A 20,854-nucleotide genomic window follows, 5' to 3' on the forward strand; every position below is an offset into this window, starting at 1 on the left:
TGGCCAGTATGGCTCTGAGCCCAACAGGAGAAAAGATGGCAGGTGCTAGTTCGTCGGGAGGGGCCACTCCCATTGCGGTGGAAAAGCTGACTGTGTGGTGTCAGGGGAGTTTGAGTGTCTGTTCTCGAAGTACTTCGACATGCATCGGAAAGAGATGATGACCTTGCTCAGGGAATGGGTATACGAGGTTCTTGTCCCGACAAAGGCAGCTTTGACCAAGACGTCGACGGAGGTGCAGGAGCAAGTCAAGGTGTTGAAGGGGTGGAGAAAGCATTGAGCATTGTTGCAGCACAGCGACCAGTTCACCTCTATGGGTGAGGAGCTGCAGCGGATGGGGGAGAACAATAATGGGCTGAGAGCCAAAGTGGTGACCTGGAGAATGGGTCACGGAGGCAGAATTTAACAATCGTAGGATTGCTGGAGGGGTGGAATGCCGAAGGAGCACTTTGCGGAAATGTTCAGTAAGTTGATAAGGGAGGAGGACCTCTCCCTTTTCGAGTTGGACAGGGCCCATTGGTCACGCCGGCCAAAGGCGAAGACGAATGAACCACCGAGGGCTGCAAGCTACCAGGTGAAGGAGAAGGTCTTGAGATGGGTGGAGCAGAATCGAGAGGCGAAGTGGGAAGGCATTGGCATTTGAATATACCAAGATCTTACGGCAGAGCTGGCGAGCGGCCTTTAGTAGCAATGTGAGGTTGGAGTGGTCTACCTGGCGAAGCTGAGGGTGACTGACAACTTGAAGGACTTTTGTTTTGAGACGACGGAGGCGTTCGTGAAGGCTGAAGGACTGGGACGGAGATGAGTTTGGATTTTGATGATATTGACCCTGATCTTTTTTCTTTTCTGATGGATCTCCCCCTCTTGCTTTTCTTGTTATTAGGAGATTGTTGTTTATTTTTGATGTGGTAAGGGGGGAAGGGAGGGTTTGGGGGTTGGTAGGGATTTTGTGTGTTTTTCGTGTTGGGTTTGTGAGACTATAGGATATAGAGTTTGGAAGGTTTTGGCGTAGGGGGATTGGTGGTGTGGGTTTTGTTGCTGTGTGGGGGATGGGAATGTTTTTGAGAGGAACTGGTTGGGGGGATTCTGGGAAGTGGAGAGGGGCAGGGGGCTGATGGTGACTAGGGCTGTGTTTCACCTGATGGGCAGGGCCTGGAGTAGTGGGTATGGTGAGCCGAGCACCGCCCCCCCCCCCCCCCCCCCCCCCCCCCCTCCTCCCCCACCCCGGTCAGAGTGGGTGATATGGAACTTGCGAGGGTTAGGGGGGACCAATGTAGAGAGCGCTAGCTTTCTCGCACTTGAAGAGTTTGAAAGTCGATGTGATGCTGTTGCAGGAAACCCGAGGGTAAGGTTCCAGATGGAGAAGGTGGTGGCGAATCAGTGGGTTAGGTTCGTGACAGGAAGGAGACAGGTTGGAGGGGATGTTGTTGGTTAGCATATATGACCCAAATTGGGATGCTATTGGGTTTGTGAAGAAAACGCTGACCCGCCATTCCGTACGTGAATACTCAAAAGTTGATACTAGGGGGGAAGGGGGGATACAGTTTTGGTGCCGAAGGTGGAAAGGTCCCCAGTCGCATTCACTGACCAGTTTGGGGGGGGGGGGGGGGGGGGGGGGGGGGGGGGGGGGGGGGGGGGGGGCACAAAAGCATCGGCTGGGTTTGACCATAGCCCTCATGGGTGGATGTCCTGGAGAAGGGGGTCAGCCCAGAGGTGTTTGGGGGACGGACGGACGCACGCACGCACACACACTGTACCCTCCCCGCCAGGGAGAGTGTAGGTCCTTTTTTACTTACTCCGCTTGACTGGTCAGGGTCTACTTGTGGTTCCGTGCCCAGTCATGGGCAATCTGACTCCCCAGATAGCGGAATTTGTTTTGGGCTAATTTAAATGGTAGTCCTTCCAGCCCTTTGTCTCCTCTTTGGATTCCCTTCCAGCTTCTTGCTACTCTGAGGGCAATTTCCAGCAGCTCAATTGCCAGGGCGAATAGGAGCGAGGACATACGGCATCCCTGGCTTGTGCCCCTGTGCAGCTGGGAGTAGTCAGAGAAAGTAGAGTTGGTCCGTACATTCGCCTTGGGGGCATTGTACAGAAGTTTCACCCATGAGGTGAAAATTTCCCTAGCCCAAACTGCTCTTGTACCTCAACAAGGTAACTCACCTCGACTGTCAAAGGTCTTTTCTGCATTGCATCCAGGGAGACAATCAGCTCTGGTGTTCTCTCCCCGGATGGGTCATTATCACATTCAGCAGTTGTCTGAAGTTCGCAGTTAGCTGTCTACCCTTAACCATGCCCGCCTAGTCCTCTACGACCACTTCTGGTACACAGTTCTCCAGCCGGTGACATTGAGCAGCAAAATGGATCTGTATGATTCGAATTCTGTTGGGTCTTTGTCCCTTTTGGGTATCAGCGATACGGTGGTTTGTGTTAGCGTTGAAGGAAGGGTGCGAACATCTCCCGCAGGTGCAGGGCAAGTGCCATTGCGAATTTGTTGTACAGGTCCGCCAGGAACCAGTCACGTTCCGGTGCTTTCCCTGCCTGCATGGAGTTGATGCTCTTCATGACCTCGCCCATTCCTAGTGGTGCTTCCAGGCCCCTCCGTCTGTCGTCCCCTATGACTGGCATATCCAGTCTGTGGAGGAACTGTTTCATTCCAGAATCTCTGTGGGGGGGCTCGGACGTGCACACCCCCGGTAGAAGGCCTCAATCACTTTGTGGACCTTTTTTTAGTTCAGCTACCAAGCCGTCTCTGCTATCCTTTATCGATGCTATCTCCCTCGTGCCTGTCTACTTTCTCAGTTGGTGAGCTAGCAGGTAGCTAATCTTGTCTCCTTGTTCATAGAAAGTCCCGTGTGTGGTGGTGTTGGTGCTCTGCTTTCCTGGTGGATAGCAGGTTAAAGTCCATTTGCAGCTTTTTCCTCTCCACCAGAAGATCTACGGTCAGGGCCTCGGAGTATCTTCTGTTGACCTCCAGAATGTAGTTGATCAGTTGTTGCCTAGCCACCCTCTCTTCCCTGTCCCTGCATGCCTTGTAGGCGATAATTTCTCCTCTAAATCACAGCCTTCAGTGCCTCCCAGAACATGGAAGGTGAAACTTCCCCGTTCCGGATGTTAGAAACGTACTCGCTTATGGCCTGTAATGTTTTCTGGTAGAAGACCTCATCAGCCAAGAGGGCCTTGTTCATCTTTCATGTGGAGCATTGGTCACAGCCCTTCTCCAACCTCACATCCATGTAATGTGGAGCGTGGTCGGAGATTACTATCCCGAAGTATTCCTCCCTATCTCTGGAAGCACCAATAGAAGTCAATGCGAATGTAGATCCTGTGTACTGGCGAGAAAAATTAGGCTTTTTTTTCACCTGGGTGCATGAACCGCCATGGATCCACTGCCCCCATATGTTCCATAAACATTCCCGATTGACCATGCCTGCCATTTCCCTGTTCTGGGGTTTGATCTGCCAATACAATTAAAGTCTCCCCCCATGATCAGTCAGTGTGTGTCTGTGTTCGGATTTCGCCATGGTCTTCTTTACAAATTCCGTATCATCCCAGTTGGGCAACCAGGACCACTGCTGACCATCCCCGTCTAAGACACTGCTAACCATGATGTACCGTCCCCCTTAGTCCGTAGCCATCCTTATCGCAGTAAACACCATTCTCTTCTTTATCAATATGGCTACCTCCGGCTCTCATCCCGTAGCAGGAATGGTAGGTCTATTCCACCCAGCCTTTCCTTACCCGGACCGCCAGAGTTTCCCTTTGTTGGGGGGGGGGGGGGGATCCAAAATGGTCACGGTCACCATTTTCACCATGAGGTTGGGCCCCTGCACTCCAGGGTTCCCCTTGGCGAGGGGCCACCCAACATGGCCACCGACTGTGTGTACGCCATGTGAGTGAGCCCCTGCACTCCAGGATTTTCCTTTGTTCAGGGACCCACCAAAGTGGCTGCTTGCGGTGCCATCTTGTTCCACTTTTCCGAGAATGATTTGCTGAAGCCAGTTTAGAGCTCTCCCCCCCACCTTGCCATTTTGTTCCCCCATCCCAATCGCTGACCCCCCCCCCCCCCCCGCTGCCGTATCCTCACCCTTCCCCTCACCCATCCCTGGCGCTGTGCTCCCCCACGAGATGGAGATGCGCTGCAGCCCCCCTCTCTCACACCACCTAACGCTAACTTTCCCGGTAGTGTGGTGGCACCCACTCCCAGGGTCAATCTGACACCCTCCTATGCCCGCTCTGCTAGTGTCCCCACTATCTCCTCCTCACCCTCTTCTGCTCTCGCTCCCTCCTTTCAATGAGCTGGTTCCACTATTCATAGCGAGGCGATGCAGTCCCGTGCAAAATTGTTCATCAATTTCCTCCACCTCCTCAGTGTCTTCCTCATTGCTGCCTCTCTTACTGTCTGACCAAACTGTTCTAACAGATTAACTCGTCCGCCTCTGCAGGGGCAGTAAAATAATATTCCTTGCCCTATGTTACCCAGAGCCTGGCTGGGAATTGCATCACAAACCTTATTTTGTTTTTATATAGGGCCAACATTGTCTGACTAAATTTCATCTGCGCTTTGCCAGATCCGCCCAATGTCCTGGTAAATTCTGATTTTCTGTCCCTCCCAGTTGCATGACTTAATCTGTCTGGTCCAGCGAAGACTCCTTTCCCGGTCCTGGTACAGCTTGGCTATGTCTGCTCTCGGCTGCTCCCCCGCCTTGGATTTGGTTGGAGCAACCGGTGAGCCCTATCGATCTCCAGCTGCTTGGATCATATTCATATGTTCTGCAGCCTCGACCGATTTCCTTGGTCCTCTACCTTCCCTTTCATGCTCACCCGGGTCACCAGCAACTGTTTAGCACAGGGCTAAATCGCTGGCTTTTAAAGCAGACCAAGGCAGGCCAGCAGCACGGTTCAATTCCCGTACCAGCCTCCCCGAACAGGCGCCGGAATGTGGCGACTATGGCTTTGCACAGTAACTTCATTTGAAGCCTACTTGTGACAATAAGCAATTTTCATTTCATTTCATTCTTGATTTCAGTCTTCAAGGAGACGATTTGGTCGCTTTGTTCCATCTATGCTTCTTCCAGCTCCTTCACTGTGCTCGCCTGGGCTTCCAGTCTCTTTCCCATGCCGTCGAGAACCTTCTGCTAGCGGCCAGCACCTCCACCACCTTTATCTCAGCCATGATGTCGTCCCTCATCGTATCTGGTGAGTAATGTCATCCATCCATTGCCTCGCCAGTGGGGGGGCTTTTCGGGTTGCCGGTCTCCCTCTCTCGGGGGTGGCAGGGACCCCTCACCTTGTGGGACCGCAGACCCACTTGCATGCTTCTGCTATCCCTTGCTGCAGTTCTTGGGTGTCCCTGCGGCTCTTGAGCTGTTATTTCCTGGCCTTTTCACTGTATATCTCATCATTGAGGGTGAGGGGATGTTTTAGTCTGAGTTTGCAGGCTAAATTCGATCAAAAAATGCCTATTTTGTTATCTTACAAAGGAGAGCCATCTGATGTGCGACTACTCAGCACAGCCTCGTCACTAGAAGTCCCCAAGGTGGTTTTCTAAAGAGATGAAAAGGTTGGTTTTGTTGTTTGTTTGGGCAGGGAAGGTGGCCAGGATAACGGTGACACTTCAGAGGAGCTGGCAGATGGTGATGGGGGAGTTAGGCTTTCAGAACTTGTATTATTATTGGGCAGTGAATGCAGAGATGTGGGGCTGGAGCAGGGAGGCGGAGGTTTTATGGGTGAGGGTGGAGGTGGGTTCTTGTAGGGGATCAGGGTTGCGGGCACTGATGGAGGCACCACTTCCATTTGCCCCAGGGAAGTATTCGGGAAGTCATGTGGTGGTTGCCACATTGAAGATTTGGAGGCAACTTCTGCAGCACTTTAGGTTGAGAGTGGGGTTGCGGCTGATGCTGATCCGGGAGAATCATGGATTTGAGCCAGGGAGGATGGATGCAAGGTTTCGGGGATGGAAAGAGAGATGGGCGAAGAAGAGGAATTTGTTTTTGGAGGGGCGGTTCGCAAGCTTGGAGGAGTTGAGGGAGAAGTTTGGGTTTCCACATGGAGGGTTTTCGGTATATGCAGGTGCAGGACTTTGCTAAAATGATTTTTCGGAACTTTCCGATAGTGCCCGCCTCCTCATTGTAGGAGGAGGTGCTGTCAGTAATGGGATTGTATGGTGGGGAAGTCTCGGCAATTATATGGGAGGAGTTCGGAGGAGGATAATAATAATCTTTATTATTGTCACAAGTAGATTTACATTAACGCTGCAATGAAGTTACTGTGAAAAACCCCTAGTTGCCACATTCCGGTGCCTGTTCGGGTACACACAGGGAGAATTCAGAATATTGAAATTACCTAACAGCACGTCTTTCGGGACTTGTGGGAGAAAACCGCAGCCCCCGGAGGAAACCCACGCAGACACAGGGAGAATGTGCAGACTTCGCACAGACAGTGACCCAAGCTGGAATCGAACCTGGGACCCTGGCGCTGTGAAGCAACAGTGCTAACCACTGTGCTACCATGCCACCCAAGGTGTCTATGGATGGGGTAAGTGGAAGGATGAGTTGGGGATGGTGCTCTAGGAGGGACTGCGTGTGAGGTGCTGTGGAGTATGAATGCCTCAATCTCATGCGCGAAGCTGGGGTTGATACAGTTGAATGTGGTGCACAGGGCGCCTTTGACAAAGTCAAGGACGAGCCTGCTGGTTGAGGGAATAGAGGTTATTGGCAATTGATGTGGGAGGGGTCCGGCTAATCATCTGGTCCTGCCCGAAATTGGAGAAATTTTGTGGGTCGTTTTTCAGCACCATGCAAACCTGCATGTGGATTTGGAGGTGGGTCCCTTGGGGACCATATCCGTAGTTGCCGACGGGAGCGGGGGAGATGGTTTAGCCTTTACCTCGTTGATCACTTGCAGGTGGGTTCAGTTGGGGTGGAGGTCAGCTTCTCCACCCTGTGCCTCGGCGTGGCTGGGTGGTGTAATGGAGTTCTTACATCATGCTTTTGTTTTGTAAAATACACTGGTCCTCTCTCCTCCCCCAACTCCAGCTCCACCCAATGTGGGGCGTGATCCGAGATGGCTACAGCCGAATATTCCGTTCCCTCCACTTTCGGGATTAGTGCCCTACTCATTACAAAGAAATCTATCCGGGAATAGGCTTTATGGACGTGGGAGAAAAAAGAAAATTCTCTGGCCACCGGCCTGGCAAACCTCCACGGATCCACTCCCCCCATCTGGTCCATAAACCCCCCCAGCACCTTGGCCGCAGCCGGCCTGTTACCCGTCCTGGACCTGGAACGGTCCAGTGCTGGGTCCAGCACCGTGTTGAAGTCCCCCCCCCCATTATCAAGCTCCCTGCCTCCAGATCCGTGATTCGACCCAACATACGTTTCATAAATCCAGCATCATCCCAGTTCGGGGCATATACGTTCACCAGTACCACCTCTGTAACCTACCACTTACCATCACATATTGACCTCTATTATCCGCCACAATATTCATCACCTCAAACAACACCCGCTTCCCCACCAGTATCGCAACCCCTCTATTCTTCGCATCCAGCCCAGAGTGAAAAAACCTGCCCTACCCATCCCTTTCTCAGCCTGATCTGATCTGCCACCTTCAAGTGTGTCTCCTGGAGCATAGCATGACCACGTCTGCCTTCAGTCCCTTTAAGTGCGCGAACACCCAGGCCCTCTTGACCATTCAGGCCCCTCACATTCCATGTTCCATGTTATCAGCCGGATCATCAGGGGGCTACTCGCAACCCCCCACCCCCCCCCCCCCCCCCCCCCCCCCCCCGACTAGCCATCCCCTTTTTTAGGCCAGCCACGTGCAGCCATTTTGCTGCCCCCATTACACTCCCATAAGTCAGCTGACTCCTGCTGACCTCGGCCACTCCCGCCATTCCAACGACCCCCCCAGTGTGGGAATCCCCCCACCTCCCCCCGTCGATCAATGTGCGCTCTCCTCCAGCACCACCCTTCCCCCCAGGCCCCAGCCCTCCCTTCCTTAGCGTGGGAAAAAGCCCGCGCTTTCCATCCGAGCTGCCCCGCCCCCTATGGCACAGGTCCTTTTTCTGTGACCTCGCCCCAGCTCCCCAACCCCGGGCTTCCAACCCCCACTTCATCAGCGGGGACCTGCCCCTACAGTACTGGCGCCCACACTCTCACACAGCCCCCACATCATATCCACTCGCCCCTTCCCATTTACCCTCTTCCCAACCTGAAACCAGAAGAGCACCCCCAAAATACAATAAACACCCACCCACAACAAACCCTCAGTTCGAGTCCAGCATTTCAGTCTGAATAAAGGTCCACGCCTCATCTGTCGTCTCAAAATAGTGGTGACAGTCCTGAAACGTGACCCACAATCGCGCTGGCTGCAGCGTCCAAACTTCACCCCCTTCCGATGGAAAACCTCCTTGGCCCGATTAAAACCAGCCCTCTTCTCGACCACATCCGCACTCCAGTCCTGGTAGACACGGATCTCCGTATTCTCCCACCTGCTGCTCCGTTCTTTCTTCGCCCATCTCAGGATGCACTCTCTGTCCATAAAGCGGTGAACCTCACCACTACAGCCCTTGACGGCTCTTTGGCTTTAGGCCTCCTTGCCAGGACTCGAATAGCCCCATCCAGCTCCAGCGGCCTCGGGAAAGCTCCCGCGCCCATCAGCGTGTTGAGCAATGTAACTACATATGCCCCAGCGTCGGACCCCTCCACTCCTTCAGGGAGACCTAGAATCCGAAGATTCTTCCTCCTCGACCTGTTCTCCAGGTCCTCAAACTTCTCCTGCCACTTCTTGTGTAGCGCCTCGTGCGCCTCCACCTTCACCGCCAGGCCCAAAATCTCGTCCTCATTCTCGGAGGCCTTCTGCCGCACCTTTTGAATCGCCGCCCCTTGGGCCTTCTGGGTCTTCACCAGCTTTTCGATCGACGCCTTCATTGGTGACAGCATTTCTGCTCTCCGCTCCGCAAAGCAGTTTTTAAGGAACTCTTGCTGCTCCAGCGATCACTGCGCCCACGCTGCTTGATCTCCACCGCCGCCATCTTGCTTTTCCTTCCCCCGCTCCCTTCGCTGCTCCAAAACCACTTTTTTGGTCGCTCCACTCCATACAGTGCTGGGGAATCTTACTATCACCTTCCCACACTGGGAACCGTCGTACAAGTGACGCTGGGGCTCCAAAAGTGCCCAAAAGTCCGTTCTTGGCGGGAGCTGCCGAACGTGCGACCTATCTAGGCACAGCCGCAACCGGAAGTGCTCATAAACTTCTCTAGTTCCCCCTTAAATGCGCATGTGCTATTCACATCAACCACTTCTGTGACAGTAAATTCCACTTTCTTGCTACTCTTTGGATAAAGAAGTTTCTTCGGAATTCATCAGGTTTCTTCGTGACTGTCTTACATTGCTGGCCTTTAATAATGCATTTCCCCACAAGAGGAAGCATTCTCTCTGCATCCTCTGTCAGAATCTATTATTTACCATGACTCACTGATTTGTCCTTAAATCTATTTTTAATCCAAGCTGACATTGATGCTCGTTTTGTTAACCAGCTTTTCATGTGGTACTTTGTCAAGCACTTTGTCAAAAAATTCATAGAGACAACATCCCCTGAAATTCCTTTCATCAACCTCCTGTTACTTCTTTAAAAAAATCAATTAGATTTGTCAAGCACGATCAACTTGACTGTCATTAATTAACTCAAACTTTTCCAAATGTCTACAGATTTTTTTCCCTGATTGTTATTTCTAAAATCTTACCCCACCATTGATGTTAAACTGGTAGAAAAGATGCTCGAGGGACTCATTTAAACTTGATCAAATAAATGTTTGTTACAATATCATGCACAGAAATATTAGTGAGCATTTCGGCTTCAGCATCAAATGCCTGAAAAGTTACAATGTAAATATAGGGCGGTATTCTCTTTCCCACATCGGGTGGGAGAATCGCCAGGGCGACGCGCAAGTCACGCCACAGCGCCCCGACACCCACAATCGATTCTCCCACTTCCCCCGAAACCAGCGCCGCGAGAATCGCGCCGGGCCGCTCGGAGAATCGCTGCAAACGGCAAGTGGTGATTCTCCAGCCCAAATGGGCCGGCGAGAAAAAAGACAGTCCCGCTGGTGCCGTTCACCCCTCGTCGCTGCCGGCGGGAACTGTGCGGGAACGCTGGGGGGAGGGGGGGGGCTCCTTCACCGGGGGGGAGGCCTCCAATGGGGTCTGGCCCGCGATCGGGGCCCAACGATCGGCGGGCCGGCCTCCACTCCACCCCCTCCCGGGCCTACCTCCTTCCGCGGCCGGCCCCAGAACCCTGGCGCCATGTTGGTGAGGGGCCGGCGCGTGTAAGAAGTTCCCCGTGCATGCGCAGGATGGTGCAGCCCAACTGCGCATGCGCAGGAATGAGCTGCCCCAACTGCGCATGCGCAGGTTGGCACAGCGCTGAGGCTGGAGCGTCGTGAACTGCTCCAGTGCTGTGCTGGCCCCCTGCGGGCCCTGTTTGTGCCGTCGTGAAATGCGACAGCGTTCACGACAGCGCGGGCACTTAGTCCCGGGAGCGGAGAATCCCGCCCATAAGATCAATATGTTTGAAGCTCCCTGACCAGGTATATCACACCAACCCAAAAGTGACTACCAGGAAAACCTACAAAATCCATCCTTCTCACTCCCTCTCGCATGCATCCCGAGATTATATTCATTACTGAAGGGTCAATGGTACATAATCTGCAGCATACCATCCCGAACTGGACATTTACATGATCAAAAGCAAAACACAATAGATACTGAAAATATGAAATAAAAACAGAAAATGTTGGAAATACTCAGCTTGTACAGAATCAATGTTTCAGATTGATGGCCTTTCATCAGGATTGAAATAAAATAGGCCTATAACAGATTTTAAACAAGTTTCGAGACAAAGACAGAAAAAGAGGGGAAGGGAGGAAAATACAAAATATTGAATCCAAAGTTGAGGCCAACGGTTAATTCAAAGAGGAAGTACTGTTCCTTGTGATTGCCTGGAGCTTGGACAATTACTTTATGAAATACCTCCGATCGGTACAAAGAGTTACCTAGAGTTGCCAGTTTCCTGCCATTTTACTTTTTCTTCTAAACTATTCTAATGAATGACTTCACAGCCTTGTGACTTAACATTAGGCTCAACAATTTCAGATCATAACCTCTGCCTCCAATTGTTTATCAAACTGCAACTGTTGGTAATGATGCTGCTATTCCCATTTGCACTACCACAGGACAAATCTTATGTTTCTTTATTTTTCATATTTTTGTCCTTTTGCCTTGTGCCATCAAATCTCTTTGGGCAGCATGATGGCAGTGGTTAGCACTGCTGCCTCACAGCACCAGGGACCCGGGTTCAATTCCACGGGTGACTGTGAATTTGCACGTTCTCCCCGTGTCTGCGTGGGATTCCTCCGGGTGCTACGGTTTCCTCCCACAGTTCAAAGATGTGCGGGTTAGGTGGATTGGCCATGATAAAATGCTCTTTAATGCACAGGGATGTGCAGAATAGGTTATGGGATTACGGGGATAGGGCAAGGTGGACACTCATAAATGGACAGAATGCTCACTCAAAGGATTGGTGCAGACTCAATGGGTCAAATGGCTTCCTTCTGCACTGTAGGGATTCTATCTTTCCTGCCCTCTAACCATCATATACCTTTCCTTTTGTTCTTTCCTTCCCTTACTCCTTTACCCTTAAATTTTAAACATCTCAACATTTTCTAGTTCTGATGAAAGGTTAAACTGAATATTAATTTTCTTTGCCATTGACATTACTCAACCTGAAAATGCCCAGCATTTTCTATTTTTGCATATATAATCAATGTATATTACATGCACAATACTACAATATCAACATGTAAACTGGATCAAGTTAATTTCTGTCCTCTTTGGTTTGCCATCCGTTTGTGATTCAGAAATGTTTACGGTCTCAAATGACTCCAGTACCAAGTATGAATTGGATTGCTGTCACCTTACAGAAAACAGGGTAATCTCCAGGGAGTGATCACAGGATCACTCACGGTCATGAATAATGAGTCAATTAATATTTCTTTGCCGTTGAACTGATTAACTCACCTTTTCTTGGTATAGTTTATGAAGCCAGGCAGCACATCCTTTTTCATCTTCAGGTATCTCTTCCAAAGGGATTCGTCTGCAGATCAAAAAGCAAAAAGTGTTACAACATTTTAAACACATCAAAAACACTCATACTCCATATGGCATTACCATCACTAAATATCCCACTATCAACATCCTAGGGATTACCATTGACCAGAAACTAGCCATATAAATACTGTAGCTGCCAGATCATGTCCAAGGCTAGGAATCCTGAGCTGAGGAACTCACCTCCTGACCCCCTCCCAAAGCCTGTCCACCATCTACAAGGCAGATATCAGGAGTGTAATGGTATACTCTCCACTTACGTGAATGACTGCAGTTTCAACATCAATCAAGAAGCTTGACACCATTCATGACAAAAGCAGCCCGCTTGATTGCTACCCCTTTCATAAACATTCAATCCCTCCACCACTGACGAACAGTGGCACCGTGTGAACCATCTATGAGATGCACTGCAGGAACTCAACATGGTTCCTTCGGCAGCACCATCCGGACCACGACCACTACTATCTAGAAGGACAAGAGCAGCAGGTACCTGGGGACGCCACTTGATGCATGATCAATAACTACTAAAACGAGGTTGTAGTACAACTGAAGGCTAGAAGTGTTCCCCAGCAGCTCAGAATGAGGGCTGCTGGTGCGGCACGGGTTCTTATACCCCGCCTATCGGGGCGGAGCTACCATACTCTACAGCCAATGGTAAATCCCTAGGTTTAACCAATGGCACTTCAGCCTCTCAGGTACCGTAATACCTGATAATACCACATTCACCCCCTGTTAAAAGAGTCCGGCGGGGGTGGTGGTCAGCAACTACAAAATGTAACAACGTGGTATAATCAGTTATGGAGGTACCGTGATACCTCCTTACAGTGTTTAGTGATTATTTACAAGCATGGCAGCCATGTACATTCAGTGTTTAATATTTACAGATCAGTTAAAATGTTGCAATCAGTCGGTTGGGTGCCCTGGTCGTCCTCTGTGATCGTCTGAGCCTCGGTGGTGACTCCGGTGGGGGCTCGGGCGTCTGCAACTCCGGGAGCGTGGCTTCGATCTCCATAGCAGCTTCGTCACCCCTAGACGGCGCTGGTGGGAAAAACGGGAAGGGGGCGCCTGTAGGGGGCGTCGGTGGGTGGGGGGGCCTAGGCAGGGGCGGCGGGAGGACTGATCCTCCTGTAAGGTGCTGCGGTGGAGGGGTGGGTGGGACTGGTGGCTGGGATGTACGTGGGGTTCCGGCGGGCGCCAGGTCCCGTAGGGAGACCGTATCCTGTCGTCCGTCAGGGAACGCCACGTAGGCATATTGGGGGTTAGCGTGTAGCAGATGGACTTTCTCGACCAACGCGTCCGACTTGTGCGCCCGCACGTGTTTTCGGAGGAGGGTGAGTCCGGGTGTTGCCAGCCAAGTCGGGAGTGAGGTCCCGGAGGAGGACTTCCTGGGAAAGACAAGGAGACGTTCGTGAGGTGTCTGATTGGTGGTCGTACAAAGCAGTGACCGGATGGAGTGGAGGGATTCCTGGAGGACTTCTTGCCAGCGGGAGACTGTGAGGTTCCTGCACCGTAGGGCCAGTAGAACGGTCTTCCAGACCGTTCCGTTCTCCCTCTCTATCTGTCAGTTTTCCCGGGGGTTGTAACTGGTTGTCCTGCTCGAGATGATGCCCTTGCTGAGCAGGAATTGACGCAGTTCGTCGAAACCGAACAGTGCAAAGATACTATGGAGGGCCTTGATGACGGTGGTTGCGGTCATGTCGGGTCGACGTCGAGTTTGGTCCAGAGTCACCGAGGCCAGACGCAGTAGTTGTGGATTTTGTTCAGGCAGTGCTTGGTTGGCCGAGCTGGGGTCCTGGGACCCCATTCAAGATGGCGTCTCCCATTGGTCGCACATGGTGGCCGGAAGTGCACAAAATGGCAGCGCCCATCCTTCCAGCGTGGTGTCCGAGGGACAAGATGACGGCGCCCGGGGTCCGCACGTGGCCCTTGGATATGGGGGTGGCGGCGACCGCTGGCTGTACGGGGCCAGTGGAGAAGTTCGCTGTGGCGGTCTGGAGTCGCCGCTGGGGCGTCACCGCTCGTGCCTGGCAGACCCCCATGAAATGGCCCTTTTTGCCGCATCCCTTGCAGATGGATGTGCGGGCCGGGCAGCGCTGGCGGGGGTGCTTTTCCTGCCCACAAAAGAAACAGCGGGGCCTATCGGGGTTGGCAGGCCGCCTTACAGCGCAGGCCTGCGGGGAAACGGGGAAGGTCTCTGGTTCGGCCGTTGCGGGATTCCACACTGCCCAGGGAGCCGCTGCGCGGTTGGGCACGTAGGCTCGTGCGTTCCTGGCGGCCACGTCCATGGACCCTGCAAGGACCCGTGCCTCCCTAAGTCCCAGAGTGTCTTTTTCTAAAAGACGCTGGCGGATTAGTGAAGAGCTCATACCTGCTACAAAGGCGTCCCGGACTAGGAGTTCCATGTGCTCGCTCGCCGATACTTGCGGGCAGCCACAGCTTCTGCCCAGCACCAGTAGCGCGCGGTAGAATTCCTCCAACGATTCCCCGGAGGTTTGTCGTCTTGTTGCAAGCAGGTGATGAGTGTAGACCTGGTTTACTGGGCGAATATAGTGTCCTTTTAAAAGTTTGATTGCTGCATTAAAGTCTTCCGCCTCCTCGATGAGGGTGTAGATCTCTGGGCTTACCCTTGAGTGCAGGATATGCAGTTTCTGCTCCCCGAGGGTGTGCCTTCAGCAGTCTCCAAGTAGTCTTTAAAACACGCCAGCCAGTGCTTAAAGATCGCTGCTGAGTTTGTCGCGTGGGGACTGAGTTGCAGATACTCCGGCTTGATTCGGAGGTCCATCCTTTCTTCTTAAATCTAGCTTATTAAATTGATGCATGATCAATAACTAATAAAACGAGGTTGTAGTACAACTGAAGGCTTTAATAAGCTAGAAGTGTTCCCCAGCAACTCAGGTACAGAATGAGGGCTGCTGGGACCGCACGTGTTCTTATACCCAGCCTATCGGGGCGGAGCTACCATACTCTACAGCCAATGGTAAAACCCCTAGGTTTAACCAATGGCACTCCAGCCTCTCAGGTACCATAATACCTGATAATACCACACTCAACATGGTTCCTTAGGCAGCACCATCCGGACCCACGACCACTACTATCTAGAAGGACAAGAGCAGCAGGTACCTGGGGACGCCACCATCTGGAAGTTCCCCTTCAAGTCACTCACCATCCAAACTTGAAAACATACGCCATTCCTTCATGGTCGCTGGGTCAAAATCCTGTACCTCCCTCCTGAACAATACTGAGGGTGTACCTAACCTCAGGGACTGCGGCAGTTGAAGAAGGCAGCTGACAACCACTTTCTCAAAGGCAACTAGGGAAGGGTAATAATTGCTGGTCTAGCCAGCGATGCCCTCATCTTTTCAATGAATATGAAAAAAAAAGGTGGCATGAATAGAAGATTAGTTAAAGGGTAGAAAACAGAGTAATGGTCAACAATTGTTCTTCAGACAGTGATATTTCCCAGGAATTGGTATTAGGTTCACTGGTCTTTTAAATATATGTTAATAACTTGGATTTGGGTGTACAGGGCATAATTGCAATGACAGAACTTGGAGATGTAATAAACAACGAGAAGGATTGTAACACACTTTAGGAGGTCATGAATAGACTGGTAAAATGGGAAGGCATGTAGCGGATGAAATTTAGCACAGTGAAATGCAAATAATACATTTTAGTAGGAAGAGGGAAGAGATGCAAATTATATAAATGGGATCATTTAAAAAAACATTTTAAATGGTGAGTTACAGGCTCAGATTGCCATGTGAAAATACGATGTTGTGGCTATAACACAGACCTGGTTCAAAAAAGGGCAGAAGTGGGGATTAAATAATCCTGGATACAAGGTGCAAAATAGGAAAAGAAAAGGATGAGTGTGGCAGTATGAAGCTGAACACCGCTGTGCCAGAAGGAGAGGATGTTTCAGAAGGGTCAAAGGCAAAAATGTAAACTAGCTAGAGGTAAGAGACAGAAAAGGTGCAAATACATCCTCAGTGTAGTGTATAGACCACCAATTAGTGAGAAAAACATTGAGGAACAAATTTTTAAGGAAATTACAGGGAGATGCCAGAATTATAGAGTAGTTATAATGGGAGGCGGGAATTTAATTATTTGGATATATGCTGGGATAGGAGCAGTGTAAAATGCAGAGAGGGGCAAGAGTTCCATGAGATGTTTAGGAAAACCTCCTACAGAACTGTTTCCAGTCCACCAAGAAGTGAGGCATAGCTAGACCTGGTTCTTTGGAATGAGTTGGGCCAAGTGGATCAAGTTTTAGGGGACAGGAACATAGCATAATATTTAGTTTGGCAATGGAAAAGGATAAGGGGCAAACCAGAACAGAATAATTAACTGGAGAAAAGTGAACGTCAAAAAAAAGACAGCATTTCCAATCTTATCAATAGATGCATAGAGTATGAAAGTGAGGAGGTTATGGTAAACCTTTAGAAATCATTGGTTAGGCCCAGCTGAAATATGGTGGCCAATTATGAGCAACCACATAAAGAATTCAAGACCTTAGTGAGACTGCCAAAGATATTCACTAGAATGATACCAGAGATATGGGGTTTCAGTTATGTGGAGAGCTAGGATTGTTGTCCTTATAGCAGAGGCGGCGAAGTTTGATAGAAGTGTTCAAAATCATTGAGGATTTTGACAGTGAATAAGGAGGGACTGTTTCCAGTGGCAGAAGGGCCTATAACCAGAGGGCACAGATTTATGGTGATTGTCAAAAGAAGCAACTTTTTCTTTTTTTTTTAATAAACATTTTATGGAGGTATTTTTGGTATTGTAACAACAACAAAATAAACAACGCACTTGAAACTATAAACATAGTGCAAAAGCAGTCTCACTTCCTTACAGGTCCCACCTTTATTAACCCCCTACTCTAAGCTAAACTAACCCCCCCCCCCCACCCTTCTGCTGACGATTAATTTTCCACGAAGAAGTCGACAAACGGTTGCCACCTCTGGGCGAACCCTAACAGTGAGCCTCTCAAGGCGAATTTGATTTTCTCCAAACAGAGAAAGCTAGCCACGTCCAATAGCCAGGTCTCTGACTTCGGGGGCTTTGAGTCTCTCCAAGCTAATAGTAACCGTCTCTGGGCTACCAGGGAAGCAAAAGCTAGAACGTCGCCTCTTTCTCCTCCTGGATTCCCGGGTCTTCCGACACCCTGAAAATCGCCACCTCTGGACTCAGTGCCACCCTTGTTTTTAAAACCGTGGACATAACATCTGCAAACCCCTGGTTCGGACATGTGCAGAACATGTGGACATGGTTCGCTGGTCCTCCTGCACATCTTGCACACCTGTCTTCCACCCCATAGAATCTGCTCATCCGGGCCACTGTCATGCGAGCCCGATGAACGACTTTGAATTGTATCAGGTTGAGCCTGGCACATGTTGCGGATGCGTTGATTCTACACAACGCGTCTGCCCATAGACCATCCTCTATCTCTCCTACCAGCTCCTCCTCCCACTTGTGCTTCAGCTCCTCGGTCGGAGTCTCCTCTGACCCACTAAGTTCCTTGTAAATGTCAGAGACGCTCCCTTCTACCCACCCTCTGGAAACTACCCTGTCCTGAATCCCCCTTAGTGGTAGGAGCGGGAAGGTTGACACCTGATTACGTAGGAAGTCCCGCATCTGCAGATACCTGAATTTGTTTCCCCTCGCCAACCCAAACTTCTCCTCCAGCACCCTCATACTCAGAAAGCTCCCCTCGATAAACATATCCCCCATCCTCTCAATCCCTGCTCTCCGCCATATCCGAAACCCCAATCCATACTTCCCGGGGCAAACCGGTGATTATTACAGATTAGGGACCCGACCGATGCTCCTTCTGCTCCCACACGTCTCCTCCATTTCCCCCAGACTCTCAGAGCCGCCACCGCCACGGGGCTGGCGGAGTACCGTGCCGGCGGGAACGGCAGAGGCGCAGTTACCAACGCCCCCAGACCGGTGCCCTTGCATGAAGCCACCTCCATCTACTCCCGTGCCGATCCCTCCCCCACCACCCACTTCCTGATCATGGCTATATTCGCCGCCCAGTAATAGTTACTAAAATTTGGCAGCGCCAGCCCGCCCTCTCCCCGGCTCTGCTCAAGCATTACCTTCCTTACGGGCCCGCCCAAACGAAGCCAGTGATCACTTTGTTGACCCGTTTAAAAAAGGGCCGCAGAATAAAGATGGGGAGACACTGAAATACAAACAGGAATCTCGGGAAGACCGTCATCTTCACCGTCTGCACCCTCCCAGCCAGTGACAACGGAAGTCCGTCCCATCTCCGAAAACCGTCCTTCATTTGGTCTACTAGTCGGGCCAGATTTAATTTATGCAGCCGGTCCCATTCCCGCACTACTTGAATGCCTAGGTACATAAAGCTCCCCCAGTAATCTAAACGGCAGCTCCCCCAATCGTCTCTCCTGTCCCCTCACCTGGACCGCAAACATCTCACTTTTTCCCATATCTAGCTTATACCCCGAAAACTGGCCAAATTCCCCTGGAATCCTCATGATTTCTTCCATCCCCTCTATTGGGTCCGATACATACAGAAGCAGGTCGTCTGCATAGAGAGAGACTCTGTGCTCCACACACACCCCCTACCACCCCCCCCCCCCCTCCCCCCCCCCCCATATCCCCCTACCTCCCGGACCAGCCCCTTGAGGCTCTCAGAGCAATTGCCAACGGCTCTATAGCTAGTGCGAACAACAGTGGGGAGAGGAGGTATCCCTGTCTCGTCCCCCGGTGCAGTTTAAAATAATCTGATGTTGTCCTATTCGTCCGTACGCTTGCCACAGAAGTCTGATACAGCAACCTGACCCAGTCAATAAAGCCCCACCCAAATCCGAACCACCCCAGTACCTCCCACAGATAATCCCAATCTACCCGATCAAAAGCCTTTTCTGCATCAATTGCGATCACTACCTCCACCTCCCGATATTCTGAAATGAAAAATGAAATGAAAATCGCATATTGTCACAAGTAGGCTTCAAATGAAGTTACTGTGAAAAGCCCCGAGTCGCCACATTCCGGCGCCTGTTCCGGGAGGCTGTTACGGGAATCGAACCGTGCTGCTGACCTGCCTTGGTCTGCTTTCAAAGCCAGCGATTTAGCCCTGTGCTAAACAGCCCCTGGGGGCATCATGATCACGTTTAACATTGGCCACCAACAAACCCCGTCTGGTCCTGCCCAATAACGTCCGGAACACAATCGTCAATCCTGGAGGACTAAATTTTGGCCAGCAATTTAGCATCCACATTCAACAGCACATTTAGCATCCACATTCATCGGCCTGTAGAACCCACACAGCTCCGGGTTCTTGTCCCACTTCAGAATCAGCGAAATCGTGGCCTGTGACATCGTCGGGGGCAGCACCTCTCTTTCCCTTGCCTCATTGAACATCCTCATCAACAACGGCCCCAATATCCCAGAGAACTTTTTATAAAACTCCACTGGGTACCCGTCTGGCCCCGGGGCTTTACCCGACTGCATGTCCTTCAGACTCTCCACTATCTCTTCCAACCCATTCGGGCCCCCCAGCTCTTCTACCAGCACCCCGCCCACCTCTGGGAAATTCAGCCCCCCCCCCCCCCACAAGAAGTGCTTCATCCCCTCCGGCCCCATAGGGGGTTCCGACCTGTACAGCCTACTGTAGAAATCCCTAAACGCCTTATTCACCCCTACCGAATCACCAACCAGGTTCAAATCTCAGTCATTTACTTTCCCTACCTCCCTGGCTGCCTCCCTCTTTCTAAGCTGCTGTGCAAGCATTCTGCTAGCCTTCTCTCCATGCTCATAGATCGCTCCCCTCACCTTTCTCAGCTGCTCCATCGCCCTCCCTGTGGTTAACAAGCCGAACACCGCCTGTAGCCTCCACCTTTCCCTTAAAAGCCCTGCCTCTGGGGTCTCCGTATACCTCCTATCGATCTGTAGTATCTCCTTTACCAGTCGGTCAGTCTCTGCCCTGTCCACCTTCTCCCTATGGGGCCATATCGAGATCAGCTCCCTTCTGACCACCACCTTCAGTGTTTCCCAGACCACCGCTGCTGAAATTTCCCCCGTGTCGTTGACCTGCAGGCAGTTTGGAATACATTTCCTCAGCCGCTCGCACACCCCTTCATCAGCTACGGGGGCTGGTTACGGTCTTTACTAACCTGCAGGTCAACCCAGTGCGGAGCATGGTCTGAGATTGTGATCGCCGAGTACCCAGTGTCCACCACCCCCGCCAGTGACAAAATAAAGAAATCAATCCGGGAGCACACTTTATGCACATGCGAGTAGAAGGAGAACTCCTTCCCCCTCGGCTGCCCAAATCTCCATGGATCCACCCCCCCCCCCCCCCCCCCCAAATCTACTCCATGAACCCTTTTAGTTCATTGCCATTGCTGGCACCCTGCCCGTTTTCGAGCTTGACCGGTCGAAGCCAGGGTCAATAACGGTGTTGAAGTCCCCTCCCATGACCAACCTGTGCGAGTCCAGGTCCGGTATCTTCCCCAGCATCCTCTTTATAAACTCCACATCATCCCAATTTGGCGCATACACATTTACTAATACCACCTGCACCCCTCCAGTTTCCCACTGACCATAATGTACCGACCTCCCACATCCAAGATTATTCTACCCGCCTCAAACAACACCCGCTTATTGATCGGGATCACGACCCCTCTAGTCTTTGAGTCTAGTCCCTAGTGAAAGACCAG

General features: G+C 51.4%; 1 protein-coding gene across 4 annotated transcripts in view; it reads right to left on the minus strand.

Moving 5' to 3' along the window:
* Positions 1 to 20,854, minus strand: part of agpat4 (1-acylglycerol-3-phosphate O-acyltransferase 4 (lysophosphatidic acid acyltransferase, delta)) — a 313,768-nt gene that overhangs the window by 81,283 nt on the left and 211,631 nt on the right. For all 4 annotated transcript variants that reach the window (XM_072503738.1, XM_072503709.1, XM_072503730.1 and 1 more), the window contains one exon: positions 12,075 to 12,150. In XM_072503738.1, the coding sequence (XP_072359839.1) occupies positions 12,075 to 12,150 (76 nt within the window). The remainder of the gene's footprint in view (positions 1 to 12,074; positions 12,151 to 20,854) is intronic.

The sequence above is a fragment of the Scyliorhinus torazame genome, chromosome 1, assembly GCF_047496885.1.
Source record: "Scyliorhinus torazame isolate Kashiwa2021f chromosome 1, sScyTor2.1, whole genome shotgun sequence".
NCBI lineage: Eukaryota > Metazoa > Chordata > Chondrichthyes > Carcharhiniformes > Scyliorhinidae > Scyliorhinus > Scyliorhinus torazame.